The 13,580-nt window shown below is 43.9% G+C and overlaps 1 protein-coding gene across 8 annotated transcripts in view; it reads left to right on the top strand.

Moving 5' to 3' along the window:
* The window catches only part of PPP2R3A (protein phosphatase 2 regulatory subunit B''alpha), a 204,105-nt gene that overhangs the window by 174,086 nt on the left and 16,439 nt on the right, over positions 1-13,580 (top strand). For all 8 annotated transcript variants that reach the window (XM_056564384.1, XM_056564385.1, XM_056564386.1 and 5 more), the window contains 5 exons: positions 6,056-6,322; positions 7,997-8,100; positions 9,596-9,698; positions 10,853-10,927; positions 13,002-13,088. In XM_056564384.1, the coding sequence (XP_056420359.1) occupies positions 6,056-6,322; positions 7,997-8,100; positions 9,596-9,698; positions 10,853-10,927; positions 13,002-13,088 (636 nt within the window). The remainder of the gene's footprint in view (positions 1-6,055; positions 6,323-7,996; positions 8,101-9,595; positions 9,699-10,852; positions 10,928-13,001; positions 13,089-13,580) is intronic.

Below are 13,580 nucleotides of genomic sequence, written 5' to 3'. Positions count from 1 at the left end.
TGTTTTTTATGCTTTTATAACCATTATATATTTAACATGAAAAAATAAACCAAATAGTCTTAAATCTCCTTGTTTTGTGACTACAGCTCCAAGGGGAAGTTCAAGCTGCAGAATCTTCACTTGCAGAATTTTGCGAGAACTGGTGTTCCATCCGGCGGCTGCCGCTGAAATACTTAATCGCGCGGCACTGCACCGTAACATGTTCTTTCTCTGCGCGGAACAATTTCAGCGGCAGAATTGTCCACCACTGAAATTCCTCAGTGTGAAAGGGTCTCGCGGAAGACCCATTCACAATGATGTTAATGTTCACTGCACATAATCCCCCCCTCGTGGAATTCCGCGGGAATCACACGTTGGCCCTCATTTACTATTCTAAACCCGACTTGTTTTGTCGAGTTTTCTTGGCGCATCTTTGTCTGCGACATGTCGCAGACATCGTGCGCCAGTCTGCGACACGATGCGACATTTTTTCCCGACGGACCTGATGTGGATTCTCCCAAACCCGAAAAAGGGGCGTAACCCGACATTTCTGAGCTTTCCCACGTATTTATAAAGGTTTCCAACCCGAATTTTTGAATTGTTGTGGATTTTTTCCCGACAACTCAGAGGAGTTGGAAACCAAAACCAACAAAACCCACGTGCGACAAACAGGATGCGACATAATAATAAATACCAGGGGAAAAAAGCAGTCGGGTAAGAAAGCAAGATAGACTTACAACTCACGCCCCCTCCCATAGTCTTGCATTGAGGGGGCGGGGCGTGACATCATGATGGGGCGGGGCTATGACATCACGAACTCCCGATTCCAGCGTTCGGAACAGTTTGTTCCAAACGCTGAGCAGCGGAGTACCTCTTTAAGACTATTAATACAATAAAAATTATAGCAAGAAGAAACAAGATGTCCTGCGCAGATTCGTGAAATGGAACTTCTTTATTCAAACATGGTTGCCATAGGAAACGCACAGGATTCAAAAAGTGACGCGTTTTGGCCCCTGAGGCCTTAGTCATACAAATAAAAATTATACAAATGGAGAGAATTTAAGACTATTTTTATTCTCTCCAGGAGTGGTCCACCAACAAAGATCACACCAAGAGCCAGGCATAAACTAGTCTGCAAGGTCCCAGAGTAACCCAAGGTAACCTCTAAGCAATCTCTGATCATGCAGCAAGATAATGACCCCAAGCCCACAAGTTGTTCTACCAAAGAATGGTTAAAGATGAACAGTTTGGATGTACAAAGTCAAAATCCTTACCTTAATCCAATAGAAATGTCGTAGACCTGAAGCGAGTAGTATATAGGAGGAACCCATTGACATAACAGAGTTGAAGCTTTTTTGTGCAGAGGAATAAGCCAATGGGCTGGAATTATCAATAATTACTGAAATGTTTAGACCCAGTTATTGCTACACAAGGGTGTCAGACGGCATACCGATACAAAGGTTCACATACTTTTCCATTGGCATGTGATATGGGATCACTTTCCCAAGATAAATGACAAAGTTTAATATTTTTTACTCAATTGTTTGACTGGTGTCCAGAAAATCTGATGTTTTTTGTCACTTTATGCAGAAATATTGAAAACTTTGAAGAGTTTACAATCTTTTAAGTATGTTTCCTACTTTTGGCTAACCTACTAAGTTTATGTGAGGAAGAGGTAGGGAAATGATGGAAGTGGAATAACTACAGGCCCCTCAAAGTCACTGCTCAGCTGATCACTTTTCCCAGCAACCGCTAGAGGGGGAATGCTAGAGCGTCACATGGTGCCAGTCGAATAAATGTGTGAGAGCCATTGGCTGTTAGCAGGTCTCCATTCTGATGGCAACATCATTTTAAAGGGTGCAGAGACGCACGACTAAACTAATATGGGGCATGGAACATCTTAGCTATGAGGAGCGATTAAAGGAGTTACATTTGTTTAGTCTTGAGAAGAGACGTTTAAGGGGGGATATGATAAACGTATATAAGTATATAAATGGCCCATACAAAAAATATGGAGAAAAATGTTCCAGGTTAAACCCCCCCAAAGGACAAGGGGGCACTCCCTCCATCTGGAGAGGAAAAGGTTTAGTCTAAAGGGGCGACACGCCTTCTTTACCGTGAGGACTGTGAATTTATGGAACGGTCTACCTCAGGAACTGGTCACAGCAGGAACAATTAACAGCTTTAAAACAGGGTTAGATACATTCCTGGAACAAAATAACATTAATGCTTATGCAGAATTATAAAACTACATCCCTTTCCCTTATCCCCTTACACCCTTCACTTCAATTCCCTGGTTGGACTTGATGGACGTATGTCTTTTTTCAACCATACTAACTATGTAACTATGTAACTCTATATTTTTTAAACCGTATTTATCGGGGTATACCACGCACCGGCCTATAACACGCACCCTCATTTTACCAAGGATATTTGGGTAAAAAAAGTTTTTTACCCAAATATCCATGGTAAAATGAGGGTGCGCGTGTATACCCCGATATACCCCCAGGAAAGGCAGGGGGAGAGAGGCCGTCGCTGTCCGCTTCTCTCCCCTTGCCTTCCCTGGGGTCTAGAGCCCTGCTGACGGCCCTTCTCTGCCACTAGCTATCGGCGCCGCTGCCCGTTCTGTCCCCCTGACTATCGGTGACGGCGCGGCGCATGACGTCAGTGCGCCGCGCCGTGCATAGCAACGACGCAGGGGACGCACGCCGGAGGCCTGCAGCAGCGCGAACACGACCCAGGTAATTATGCCACCGGGGATGGGGGGAGGCAACGGGGCAGCGGCGCCGGCAATGGGTGCCGCTGCCCCTTCTCTCCCCCTGGCTGTCGGCGCCGCTTCTCTCCCCCTGGCTATCGGTGCCGGCAGTGGGGCGCCGGCACCGATAGTCAGGGGGACAGAACGGGCAGCGGCGCCGATGGCTAGGGGGAGAGAAGGGCCGGCAGCAGGGCTCTAGACCCCCAGGGAAGGCAGGGGGAGAGAAGCGGGCAGCGACGGCCTCTTTCCCCCTGCCTTTCCTGGGAGTGTATCGGCGTATAACACGCACATAGACTTTAGCCTAAAAAGTGCATGTTATACGCCAATAAATACGGTATATCTTGTAGCTAAGATTTACATCATTTGATCTTGAAAATATAGAACTTCCCATTAGGTATTGATGATGATGGGTAGGATATTTTATATTAAAAAGGTTTTCTGGGGCTTCAAGATATTAATGTGCCTGGTAAACAATGAGTAGGCTACACCACTTTCCTGGGGCACAACATGCCTTAAGTCACCGGATTATGGGGGTGCTGGGAGTCTGACCCCCACCAGTCTGGTATTGGTGGCCTCTCCTCAGAATAGAGGTCTCAGAATTTTTGTGCATTGTCCAATATGAATGAAACTTTTATAGTGTTAATGGCAAAATGTCACAGCATTTTGTGATGTCCCACTAGTTAAGGGAGTATTCCAGAGACATATTTATATGTTTAAAACTGCTCCGAGTGGATAGAAGGAGTAATCACATACTCTCCTTCTGCCGTTCCCCCTCTGCTACTATTCCAACTGTGTCAGTCCCTGCTGTTATCGCTTCCTTATGGTCGTCTGGACACCCAACCTAAGGCAGATCACTGCCTTCAGTGGATCTACATTGCATGTTATTGGTTCACAAGGCTTTTGTGCATCAGTTGAGGTAGTAAAGGAGTACTATGGCGCTTTTTTTTTAATTAACCCTCCGTACCCAGGCTGCAAAATGAAACAAAACAAACTTTAACTCACCTGCTTACGTTCCTGTGTTGCTCCAATGTGGGTGTCCCGTTCTCTGGTCCCTGTCTTCTTCCACTTCCTGCAGGTTGGGGAGTCATGCTGCTCTCAGCGTATTACCGGCCGCAGAAATGTCCCGCAGCGGCTGGTGATACACTGAGAGCAGCGTGACTCACTGACCCGCAGGAAGCGGAAGAAGACAGGGACCAGAGAACGGGACACCCACATCGAAACAGGGGAACGAAGGCAGGTGAGTTAAAGTTTTTGTTTCATTTTGCTGCCCGGGCACGAAGGGTTAAGAAAAAAAAGTGCCATAGTACTCCTTTAATTAAAGGAGTACTCTGGTGGAAAATTCTTTCTTATTTTTTCTTTTCTTTTTTTTAAATCAACTGGTGCCAGAAAGTTAAACAGATTTGTAAATTACTTCTATTAAAAAAAATCTTAATCCTTCCAATACTTATTAGCTGCTGAATACTACAGAGGAATTTTTTTTCTTTTTGGAACACAGAACTCTCTGCTGACATCATGACCACAGTGCTCTCGGCTGACATCTCTGTCCATTTTAAGAACTGTCCAGAGTAGGAGAAAATCCCCAAAGCAAATATATGCTTCTCTGGACAGTTCCTAAAATGGGGAGAGATGTCAGCAGAGAGCACTGTGCTCCAAAAAGAAAATAATTTCATCTGTAGTGTTCAGCAGCTAATAAATACTGGAAGGATTAAGATTTTTTAATAGAAGTCATTTACAAATCTGTTTAACTTTCTGGCACCAGTTGATAAAAAATAAAAATAAAAGTTTTCCGACAGAGTACCCCCCCCCCCCCCCTTTTCATCATGTGTAGACAACAGTTGTATATGTGTCATATCCCCTTAATACTCAGTAACACTATAATGCCGCTATAGCAAATAGTTCCTCTGCCTAGGATACTTTCCTTCATATAATCTAACACGCTGTGTTCTCTGAAATTCCTGGGAGTCCTCTCTTAGTTCCAGTACGCAAGACATGTCATATCTAGTGTCCGTTTCTGTAGGAGTAAAGAAGTGTCGCAGTAACATATATCTGTATTACTAGTCTCCAGTCCTCCCATTATAGTAAAGGCTCTTTCTCACTTGGTCCTTTAAGTATGGCCACTTCTCTAACCCCCAGTGGTCAGCTGTTACCTGCTTCTAGCCAGACATCTAACGTGTAATGCCTGCATAGGTCAGGGGCACAAAAGTGGCTACTTTTGGACTTATACAGGGGTTTTGACAACCCCATTAAGATTGGTGATCGTGGTCTTACTGGTTATTGATGTGATTGTAGGGTAAAATGTATCTGTCCTTGACTTCCCTATGAAGCTGTGGACCACTTCTCCTTAACACAATCATGTGAGCAAGCAACAGGGGGGGGGGGGGGGGGGGGGCAGGAGAGCTGCTTGTTATAGACAGTAAGGCTAGTTATATATGTTGGGTCAGCAGAGCAAGATTTTTGACAACAGGATCAAAACCAGGGAGTAATCTTTATTATCAAGGATAGCGCCATAAAGGTGTTGGAGGTCATTCATGTTCCATTTGGAGTTCTGGGAAGAGGGATATGCAAAGTAGCTCTCTGATGCCAGCTTTTAAAGGTAGCTTTCCTTTCAAGTCAATTTCTTTTCAAGTCAATATTTCAAACATTTTAAAAGCCTTAGAACATGACTGGGGATTTATTAAACCAAGCCAGAAACTTTCTCATATGGGGAAGGTACCAATGTGACTTCGTTGACTCACAGGCATAGCATGTGAGAGCAGAAAGCTTGGGATCATTGATGCATTTGTAATTGTGGAAGACTAAAGAGCTACATGGGTTGTTTATGTCACCAGGTTATAGGTGATATGTTTTAGAATTTCTGTTGTATGTAGATGAAGCAATGAAGAGTTTATTTGGTATATGTGTGTTATATGTTGTTTTCCATGAGTATTAAAGCCCCATGCATACAGCATCTGATAAATTTCTTCAGAAAAAACCTCTGTATGAAGCCTATGGGTGTCATATATTATGGTTCATACAACTTGTAGGTTGTATTAAGCCTTAATATGCTAATGTGTATTATGGCCCCTTAAACATTAAAAATAAGTTAGCTGAAACTGCCGATTCGGTGGGACCTTACTAATGTCTAAGGAGGTTTCCCAACTCTCCCTCAACAAACAATGTTTAGGAGAGATGGCTCCAGCATGTTAGATTTCAGGGAGGTCTGGCAGTGCCTTATCCATCCTATTTTCTTTGAGAATAAAGGACCACTAGGCTGTTGGTATTATATTGCTATTATGATCTGTAAGTATTTAGATTTTCTAACAGGTATTTTCTCCTTTTCAGATTCAAAATAAACAAGAGAAGAAGCCAGGGACACCTCCTCCGGCCCCGGTCATAGCTCCTGTAATTCCTCGCCCAGCCTCCCCACCTCCTGCTAACAAAGTCACAGTTGCCCCTTCCCTGTCCATAAACATTCCACGATTTTACTTCCCAAAGGGACTGCCCAACCCTGGCACAAACAATGACGACTCCATCTCAAAGATCGAAGCAGCATTCTCTAGTATGGAGGACGAGAAGGCCGACATCTATGAGATGGGGAAGATCGCCAAGGTAATTTAGAATTCATTGGAAGGTGTGAAGGATATGTCTGAAAGGGAACTTGCCAAAATTGAGGTTTACAAGGTTTTTTAAAAATTAAAACACAAAGAAGGGAATTTACGAAGACTCGAGTTTCATCCCCCGTAAACCCCTGCCAGTGTAAGATCGCTCTGGGTTTATCAAAAGGCACATGCCTCTTGGTAAATCCAGGCTGATCGGAGACTGCCAGCTTGGAACTAGCGTAGATTTCCAGTACAAATTATGCCCATTAGGAGGAATATACATTGGGGTAAATTTGGCGTGTGGTATCCACGCCCCCTCCGTGCGAAGGCAGACTTACTTGCCAAATGCATCAAAGATCGGCCAAAAGTCACAAAATTACTCATTTTTGGCTACTTTTACTTGATCTTCTCCTGGCACAGACTTTAATAAATTCTTCTCAATGATTAAAGACTATGTACACCTCTTTTTTTCAAGTTGTTCCACATGATCTCACCCCATGGTGCAGTCAGGAAGGAATCATTGAACCAAATTTCACTGATTCCGAACTTCTAAAATGAAAAATCGTTCAATAGATTTAAACTTTTTTTCCTCAAGACAGCCTCTTTCTAAATGCGATTTATATTGATGCTGTGTTGTGGCTCATGGTGGTGGTGTGGGGCTACGATGTTTAAATGCTCTAATTGGTCATATAATTAAAGGAGTAGTCCAGTGCTGAAAAACTTATCCCCTATTCTAAGGATAGGAGATAAGTTTCGGATCTCCTGTACGGGGCCCCGGCTCACTGGCCAGAAAGCGTGTGTTGACCACCGCACGAAGCGGCAGTCGACATGCCCCCTCAATACAACTCTATGGCAGAGCCAGAGATTGCCAAAGGTAGCGCTCCGGCTCGGCCATACACTTGTATTAAGGGGGCGTGTCAGCGGTGGTCAACACGCGCTATCTGGCCAGCGAGCCGGGGCCCCGTACAGGAGATCTCTTAGAATAGGGGATACGTTTTTCAGCACTGGACTACTCTTTTAAAGGGGTACTCCGCAAAGGATAGGGGATAAGATGTCAGATTGCTGGGGTCTCGCTGCTGGGGACCCCCGGGATCGCCGCTGCAGCACCCACCTGTACGGCTTCCACCTCACACCGGCAACGCTGGAGGCTTCGGATCCCGACCACAATGGAGGACGAGCGTGACGTCACGACTCTGCCCCGAGTGACGTCATGTCCCGCCCCCTCAATGCAAGTCTGTGGGAGGGGGCGTGACGGACCTCTCATAGACTTGTATTGAGGGGGCAGGGCATGACGTCACACGGGGGCGGAGTCGTGACGTCACGCTCATCCGCTATTGTGGTCGGGATCCGAAGCCTCCAGCGTTGCCGGTGTGAGGTGGAAGCCGTAAAGGTGGGTGCTGCAGCGGTGATCCCGGGGGTCTCCCGCAGCGGGACCCCGGCGATCAGACATCCTATCCCCTATCCTTTGGATAGGGGATAAGATGTCTAGGGGTGCGGAGTACCCCTTTAAGGGTTGTGCTAAAGATGTTAAAATCTTTGTACTGGTCCAAAAGTGTCAGAAACATTACTGAGGGGCTATGAGAGTTGATGTGCCACTTATGCAGCATGACTTACCTTCCAGATTTGAGTATTGCTGTCTGTAATTTCAGTCCTATTGAGTATACATATACGCCTTGTTCTATAGGTATGCGGCTGTCCGTTGTACTGGAAGGCTGCACTCTTTAATGCAGCTGGTGGAGAGAGGACGGGGTTTGTGTCTGTGCATTCATTCATTGCAATGTGGAGAAAGTAAGTCCTAATAATAACTTTTTCACTTATATAAAACACATTCAATAGGTGTAAAGGGCTAATTTTGTCCAGACGTCTACCATTTGTATCTACTAAGGTGGAATATTAGAAAAGCCATTGGCCCAGGTTTGCTAATACACATGTGCCAGAATGGTGGCACAATTAAAAAAAAAAAACTTGTGCCTCATGTATTGTAAGTTTTAGACCCTTTTCCACTGGGTATAACTGAAGAGGAGAGTGACTGTAATAAAAAGGTTGTGGCTTTAAAATAAAAAGGGGAATTTGGCCTAAACGCGCAATACTTGGCTTTATTGGTCTCAAAGCAGATTTGTATGCCAATTTATAGTTGGTCTAAACTCAGACTAGACAGTCCTCAGATTTGCCAGATACACTGTGATAGATCTGCCGCTTTTGAAGATCGTCTAGTCTAGGTTTGTGCTCACCCTGAGAATTAGACAGCTGTAGTAAATCTAGGTCATTGTGTCCTTAAAGGGGTACTCCGCTGCTCAGCATTTGGAACAAACTGTTCCGAACTCTGGAGCAGACACCGGGAGCTCGTGATCTCATAGCCACGCCCCCTCATGACGTCACGCCCGGTGGGCGTGACGTCCTGAGGGGCAAGGCTATGACGTCACGAGCTCCCTGCACCGGCTCCAGCGTTCGGAACAGTTTGTTCCAAACGCTGAGCAGCGGAGTACCCCTTTAATGCATTTATAGAGAAAGCTGTAGTTTAGATTTATTACTGTTTTGTTTTTCGAGTATTTGTATTTACATTGAGTAAATGTCATCCTGGTCAAACACCAGATTTATAAACACCAGTATACAAATGTATCGGGAAAAGCTGGTGGAGCGTCAGAGATTTTTAACCCATTTTCTACTTAGATAAGGGCGGTCATCACTACTCAGTTCTTAGTTGTGTGTGAAAGTGCATGCTCTTCATGTTGAGAGGCGGTGACCACCCAGTTGACAATCATGGCCCTAATCCGAATATTGGGCGTTAGTAAATGGGGGTTACAAGAAAACAAAAAAAGAGCAGATTTATGAGTGGAGTGTTGGCTACAAGTGGATAGTGCCAACTTGACTTTTCAGAGAACATCACATGTCCTATTTGAGCCATGTGAAAGTTTACTTTTTAACTCTTCCTACTACTTTCGAGAGAGCAGGGATTGGTATGGTCCGTCCTAACTCCTGCCGCGCCTCGTCTGGCCACCCTGTGGATCTGTGGGCACTAACATATCAAGTTGACACCAGCGCACCATGCCTTACTTTTGCATTTCCTACTGCAGACACATACTGGCATAGCCAGATGTGGCACTACAAGTAACAGAAAGTTCTAACCAGCAATTATACAATGTATGTCCTGCAGTGTCTCTCAGTGCGGCTTCCAATTATTAGGTCATTTAGCATCAATATCAAACCTAATGTGCTATGAACTGGCCACAGTGCATTTTATCCCACTCACAGTCTAATACAGATGGCATTTTCACTCTTACAGGTTATTACAGAACTGTCATGATGACAATTCCAAATTCATGAACCTTTTAGCAAAACCAGGCTGCAGCTATTTAGAGCAAGAGGACTTCATCCCCCTCCTACAGGTGAGAACTAAATTGGCAATTTAAATTATGGACTTCGCCTTGAACTCCTTTCTGCAAAATCATCTACATGTAATACTAAGTTCACATCATGATTTTGCGCTTCATGTCACATAGACATTTGCATGCTGTCAAAATGGGAACCCAACGTATACAAGCATGTGCAGACACTGGTCCCATTGATTTAAATAGCCGGAACTTTGTCAACTAATGCCTACGATTGGGTTGTATAAATGTATAAATGTATTTATTTGAACTCAAAAGTGTGGTGTGCTGCCCTAATGCATCTGAGAAGATACTTAAAGGGGTATACCGCTGCTCAGTGTTTGGAACAAACTGTTCCGAATGCTAAAGCCGGGAGCTAGTGATGCCATAGCTCCGCCCCTTCATGATGTCACAACCCGCCCCCTCAATGCAAGTCTATGGGAGGGGGCGTGACAACGTCACGACCCCTCCCATAGACTTGCATTGAGGGGGCGGGTCGTGACGTCATGAGGGGGCGGGTCTATGATGTCACTAGCTGCCGGCTCCAGTGTTCAGAACAGTTTGTTCCAAACGCTGAGCAGCGGAGTACCCCTTAAACTATTGACTAAGTTCAGGCTATTAAAGTTGATGGGACCCATGCCTGTCCATGCCTGTATAGGTTGACAGTATGTTGATATATATATATATATGACCTGAAGGGCAGAATCGTGATGTTATTGATCCATAAATTATAAGATACAAACATCTAGACCATATGTTGAATGGTTTGGTAGGAAAGTTATTTGTTAAGCTGTGATTGGGCTTACGAGCTGAGACCTCACTATATGTGGTGGGTGTCTGCTGTATATTACTCTTGTAATTATGTATTACTCCTGGAAGTTCAACCCTGTGCATGTTGTGATTTATCAATAGCAGCATGCAGAGAGTAAGTGGACAGGTGCCACACCTGTCAGAGGTCAGATTGGCACCCCCCTGTAACCCAATTGCAGGGTGCCAGAAAGTTACTATGGCATCCGGAGGCTTCTGAGATCACCGATTTCACTGATCAAGGCAGTAGAATAGTATTGCATTGATCACTGTAAGCAATCTTTGGTCAGCCATTTCTGTTCATGGGACCTTGCCATAAACCCCACTGTAGTGCTTGCTTAACAAGGTTCCTCTTTTCCTTATAGGACATAGTAGACACACATCCTGGATTGACCTTCCTCAAGGAAGCGCCTGAATTTCACTCCCGGTACATAACTACGGTATGTGTTCTTTGTAATTTGATAGCAAAAGCTCACAAGATGCCCGATATAGGATGAATAAAAAAAACCTGTTCCATGTCTTTCATTGCTCTGTAGTAATTTTGTAGTATGCAGAGTATTACTCTTGAGTGGTAGGCAAGACGGCATTCTTCAGAGGTCTCCTCAGCTGCTGATGAACTTGCTATGGTCTAAACAGCAGCGTAGTCGGGCTTAATAGTCAAGCTGGTGGTAAGACAACACCACCCAATGGGCTGCGCAGAATGTGTGACTCTACTGTAGCTCTTCTGTACTTGGCATCCTAGATACTGCACTAGGAGTCAATTACTGGACCAAGAGGAGGAGAAAGTTACTGTATTTCAGCAAATGCCAATTTTCATGCTACATTGACCCAAAGGAGAGTTAACAAACCCTCATTTGTCCCCCTGAGAGGAGAAAATAAGAGGGGAAAAAAATGTATTGTCTTTAAAGTAATTCACATCCCAGCCTACCTACAGGTTGCTTCCTCTATTACTAAGCTGTGGCTTAGGCGTTATTGGGACAGTACTTAGTAACCACGTGGCTAGAAAATATGGAGTCTCCAAAAGATTCTGATTAATTACTATAGAAAACTGTCGTAACCCCTTCCCTCTTTGGTGATTTTCCATTTTTGCACTTTTGTTTTTTCCTCCTCACCTTTTAAAAATCATAACACTTTCAATTTTCCACCTAAAAATCCATATGAGGGCTTGTTCTTTGTACCAACAATTTTACTTTGAAATTCCATTAATAATTTCACCATAAAATCTTCTGCGAGACCAGAAAAAAATTATTTGTGGGGCAAAATTGAAAAAAAAGCCATTTTGTAATTTTTTGTGGCTTCCATTTCTATGCAGTGCAGTTTTCGGTAAAATTTGCACCTGATATTTTTTCTGTAGGTCCATACGGTCGCAAGGATACCACATTTATATAGGTTTGATTTTATTTTACTACAAAAAAAAATTATAACTTCCTGCACCAAAATTAATATGTTGAAAAATGTCCTCTTCTGACCCCTATAACTTTTTTATTTTTCTGTATGAGGGCTCATTTTTTGCACCGTGATTTGAAGTATTTATTGGTTCCATTTTTGTTTTGATCTGACCTTTTTATCACTTTTTATAATTTTTTTTTATGGTATAAAAAGTGACCAAAAATAAGCTATTTTGGACTTTGGAATTTTTTTACATGTACGCCATTGACCGTGTGGTTTAATCAACAATATATTTATATACTTTGGACATTTAGGCACACAGCGATACCACATATGTCTATTTTTATTTACACAGTTTTTTTATGGGTAAAGGGGGGTTATTCAAACGTTTATTAGGGAAGGGAAGGTTAAATCACACTTTATTTTCACTCTGTTTTCTGCAATGTTATAGCCCCTTAGGGGACTATAACGTTGCACCCACTGATTTCCTATACTGATCACTGCCATGCAATAGCATAGCATTGATCAGTGTTATCGCCACTCGACTGCTCCTGCCTGGATCTCAAGCACGGAGCAGTCATTCGGAGATCGGACAGTGAGGAGGCAGGTAGGGATCCTCCTTGCATCCTGCAAGCTGTTCGGGATAGCTGCCGTGAAATCACGGCGTCACGAACAGCACCACTGAGTTAACTGGCAATGTTTACTTTTGTTTTAGATGCAGCGATCAAGTTTGATTGCCACATCTAAAGGGTTAATGCCGGACATCAGCCTGATCGGCGATGTCTGGCATTAACCGTGGGTCCTGCTTGCCTAAAGCAACCAGGACCTACCGGGTAAGAGGCGCACTCACCTGCTGAGCGCGCGTCATACCTTGGGAGCCGCAAATGGATGTTAATGAGCGTCCATTTGTGGAAAGGGGTTACAGTCACCAAGTTCCTTAGAAAAGTCTTCTGTAGTATGAAAAGCTCTTCTGTGCCCCCTGCTATGGTTACAGGCCTGAGTACCGATAGATTTTTGGACAGATTTCCTCACATTGCTGCATAGAAGTGATATTTGTTGGTTAGAACAAGTTTGTGAAAAATGTCTAAAAATCATGTTAGGAATGAACATATGTATACCTCGCAGGTTATACAGAGAATATTCTACACCGTGAACAGGTCGTGGTCCGGCAGAATAACATCTACTGAGCTGCGCAGAAGTAACTTTCTGCAGGTAAGTGACACCTCGTATGGGGACAGTACAACCGCCTGACAGAAGAACCCATTACTGCTTCATTCCTAGAATCCTCAGAAGCAATAATGATACTTTCCTGTTGCGTTGTGTAACTGTACAGATTTGTCTTTTGGTGCTCTGGAAAGCAGGGGCTACAGTCTTTTTAGAAGCATTGAAGGGTTATCCAGGAAAAAATCTTTTTTATATATATCAACTGGCTCCAGAAAGTTAAACAGATTTGTAAATGACTTCGATTAAAAAATCTTAATCCTTTCAGTACTTATGAGCTTCTAAAGTTAAGGTTGTTCTTTTCTGTCTATGTGCTCTCTGATGACACGTGTCTCGGGAACCGCCCAGTTTAGAAGCAAATCCCCATAGCAAACCTCTTCTAAACTGGGCGGTTCCCGAGACACGTGTCATCATAGAGGACTTAGACTGAAAAGAACAACCTTAATTTCAGAAGCTCATAAGAACTGAAAGGATTAAGATTTT

This window comes from Hyla sarda, chromosome 3, assembly GCF_029499605.1.
Source record: "Hyla sarda isolate aHylSar1 chromosome 3, aHylSar1.hap1, whole genome shotgun sequence".
Taxonomy (NCBI): domain Eukaryota; kingdom Metazoa; phylum Chordata; class Amphibia; order Anura; family Hylidae; genus Hyla; species Hyla sarda.
The sequence above is the reverse complement of the archived record's forward strand: the minus strand, read 5'-3'. Positions and strand labels throughout refer to the sequence as shown.